General features: G+C 39.6%; 1 protein-coding gene across 1 annotated transcript in view; it reads right to left on the bottom strand.

Annotated features, from left to right (window-relative positions):
- Positions 1–334: 334 nt before the first annotated feature.
- Positions 335–3,392, bottom strand: part of TMEM263 (transmembrane protein 263) — a 5,596-nt gene continuing 2,538 nt past the window's right edge. The window contains exon 2 of the mRNA XM_010005787.1: positions 335–621. Within this exon, the coding sequence (XP_010004089.1) occupies positions 335–621 (287 nt within the window). The remainder of the gene's footprint in view (positions 622–3,392) is intronic.

Raw genomic sequence — 3,392 nt, forward strand, 5'->3', positions numbered from 1 at the left:
CAAGTTTCTATGTTCACATTTTAGTCCAAAACGGCAGAAGACTTACAGTAAATTAATAGTCAGATATGTATTATCCCTTCCAGTACACTTACTTCTATAGTTATCAAGTGTAACATTTCACCAGATAAAAAGCTTCAATCTAGGCTCTAATAGATCTTCATACTCTGTGCTAGCCAAGCATCTTCGGTTCTTTTCAGATGAAATCGAGTTACTTGCACAGCTCCTTAGAAGATAAAGTGTCTAAGACACATGGCTTCTCATGGTCCAAATCTTAGCAGATTTTAATGCCACTGATGTAATATTTTGGAGAATCAAGTATGTCTCAGTTTTGGTTTTAGTCAGATTTATCCTTTTTCTTTCCTGTTAAAGGCACTTTACTTGCAACAGCAGATCCTACAGCTGTAACACCTCCAGCCACAGCAGAAACACTTCCTTTGACCAGGCCCACTCCCACTGAAGGCACAGATGTGACCGCTGTCTTGGTAATTTCCAAGCTCTTCCCTCCGATCCAAGCAACACCCCCGATCGTGGCACCAACAGCTCCCTTTGTGACACTGAAGAGGCCACCAGTCACACGAGAAAGCATGCCAGGCTGCTGCTGCGGGTGGTCTTTTAATGAACCTACAGGAGGAAACAAGAAGCCAATCAATCCGTGCTATGATTAAAGCATTTTCAAAAGAAAACTTGCTTCCTTTTCTAGCCCAACACCCACTGCACACAGCATGTACTTCCCTTGCAGGCTCCTTTTCTTGGATGCACAGAGAATACCGTTGTTCCAAATGAGAAATGACACTTTGCTGCAGCCAGACATACCTGAATGATGTTTCCTGAAACAAGAGTCAGTGCTAAGCCTACAAGTATCAGGCATATAGCTCTGAGACAGTCTTGCATGCTACACTTCTGAGTGCACCACCACCTTCCCAGACTCTGCAAAGTCACATGGCCAAGGCAGCCCCATTTCTGGACTTAATTAACATGAAGTGGGGAAGACCTTTCTGTTCCCCCCATCCTAATATTAAGAGTTAAGCCATGGGGGAAGACACCCCCTCAGAAAAGAAAAAAGCAGCTGCACTATCTTGCTGTTCAGATCTCTAAGGAAGGCTTGGAAAAAGAGTCCTGGAGAAGTAGAGCCAAAGGTTTATGAAAACAAACAAACAAAAAAAGAGCTGTTATTTGAAAAGAGCTCACTTCAAGACAAAGCTGTTTCTTTCCTTACTAATTGCTGTTTTGAAAATGTACTTACAAGGGTTGTGTGCAGGGAGCACAAAAAAAGAACATTACAAATGAGAGAACAATCAGGAAAGTCCAAAGGAGACCAAGGACAAAATTGATGCCAATTCTTCACTGTATTGCTTCCTTTCTTCATCACATACACAAATTTCATTTTCTGAGGTGTTTTTTTGCAGTTTGGATAGGGAAGGGGAAAAAAATCAAGTCCAATAGCCAAATAACTTCTAATCAAGTTTATTATATACCAAAAGTGGTCCCCAAAGGCATTAATAATAGCAAAAATTACAGGCTTCCAACAGAATTCCCAATATGACACACAAACCAAAATCTCAAACCATAGGATTCCTGTGTGTTATTTACCATGTAAATATGTTTCTCTTTTTAATGCTAAGTTTAACCTGCATTTTGCTGTTTCTTGCTGATAAGTCAACTTGTAATCCACATTAATGGAATGATTAAATAGCCTCAAAATAATAGAAAGTGTTAGTCATAGAAAGACTCCCAGAATTCGTCACTTAGTCCTCTAATAGTTTAAAAATTGCTTATTTTCCAAATGTAGGCTTCAAAACACTGAAGAAATACAAGCACCTTGCCTCTCAAGTGAATCAAGACTTCAACTCCATGCCCCATTATTGCATAAAAATCAAATGGTGTATTATCAGCATACAAGGAAATACCACCCACTGCACCTATAAACCAGCTTAGCCCTGATACGTGTTTGTCTCAAAGATATTCTCAATGTGAACCTTGAAAAATCTCTTAACAACAATATTGTACACATTTTTTCAGCTCCTCTTTGTTAACTCCTTACCAACCACTTCTTCAAAAAAAGTTTCAGAGAAAACCATGGCAAAAGACAGCCAGTTAACAGAATTAGTCTAAAAGAGTTCCAACTGTTGTTTTCTAGCTACCTGTAAGTAATACATGGAATTAAAAAGATACATTTCCTTATCTTGGGGGGGAAAAAAACAAAACAGGAGGAACCAAGAAAAGAGCATGTGGAACCATGGTGGGCAGAGCTAGGGAAGAAGCAAACATGAAGTAAAAAAGGTGAAGGAGTCAGCAGTAGAAAAAACATTATTTGAAGAGAACAACAAATTTAGAGAAAAGAAAAAGCAGAGTTAGATCCCCCAGAGACCTATATCCAGCCCATCAACACGTTCACTCTGCACTGCAACATGCCCTGGGAGAACCAGAACGGTCTGCCTCCAGCACCCCAACTGCTGGAAACTGTCCTTTGAGTTCAGTTGTCAAGAATCACCTCCCAGCAGTTGTCTGCTACAAGATGAAAACTAGGGTGCACAATTTCCCATGCACCTCCAATGAGTTTGTGGTAATGCCAGGACAGACCCAGAACTCCGAATTCCTTCTAAAAGTGTCAAGTTCAGAGTATGTACGTACGTACCCATAATAATTCAAATGAAAGATGCCATCTAAGTGAGAGAATTTTTTAGAAGTTTGGCAAAAAGAAAAAAAAGCATAAAGAAGATTAGTGCAGCTTAATGGAGCCAAAAAACCTAAAAATGCTTCCAGCTTACATTAAGTCTCTCTTATTTAAAAAACTGATAGAGACAATAGAAAGGGACATGGGACATTTATGTTCATAAATGTCAGCATATTCCCTAAAGCCAAGTAATACGCTTGTTGGCTCATTCTGGGCCAGCAGCTTTCAACCTCGACATGTCCAGCAAAAATGCATTGCCAACACAAGCACACAGAGATTAGATTTTATGCTTTCATACAGAAAGCCTTTAAAGCACCACACTCAAGAGAGCCTGGTGCAAAATCCACTGTCTCAGTATTTTTCATTAGAGGGTTCTTGTGACCAGTCTTACACACCCTGTAAAAAATCTGGTCAGAAAGTGCTTCACTTCCACCTAATTGGATCACTGACATGGTAAATGGGAGTAAAGTTTCATCCCACTGATTTTTAGGAGCTGATTTCAGTGAATCAGATCTGACATTAGCAGAAGAGGATTTATCACAACTAACTTCAAAAATAATGAGAGAAACAAACAAAAGTAATCTCAACGTGCTTTTCCTCACATTACTGCACACAGCCAATCCTTTGACAACATTTATTGTATTTCACAAGTGTAAATAGTGCCTGTGACGTGGTATATTACTAACTTGCCATGACGGCTCACACATTCCCATTTCAT

This window comes from Chaetura pelagica, unplaced genomic scaffold, assembly GCF_000747805.2.
Source record: "Chaetura pelagica isolate M959 unplaced genomic scaffold, ChaPel_1.0 scaffold79, whole genome shotgun sequence".
NCBI classification, from domain to species: Eukaryota; Metazoa; Chordata; class Aves; order Apodiformes; family Apodidae; genus Chaetura; species Chaetura pelagica.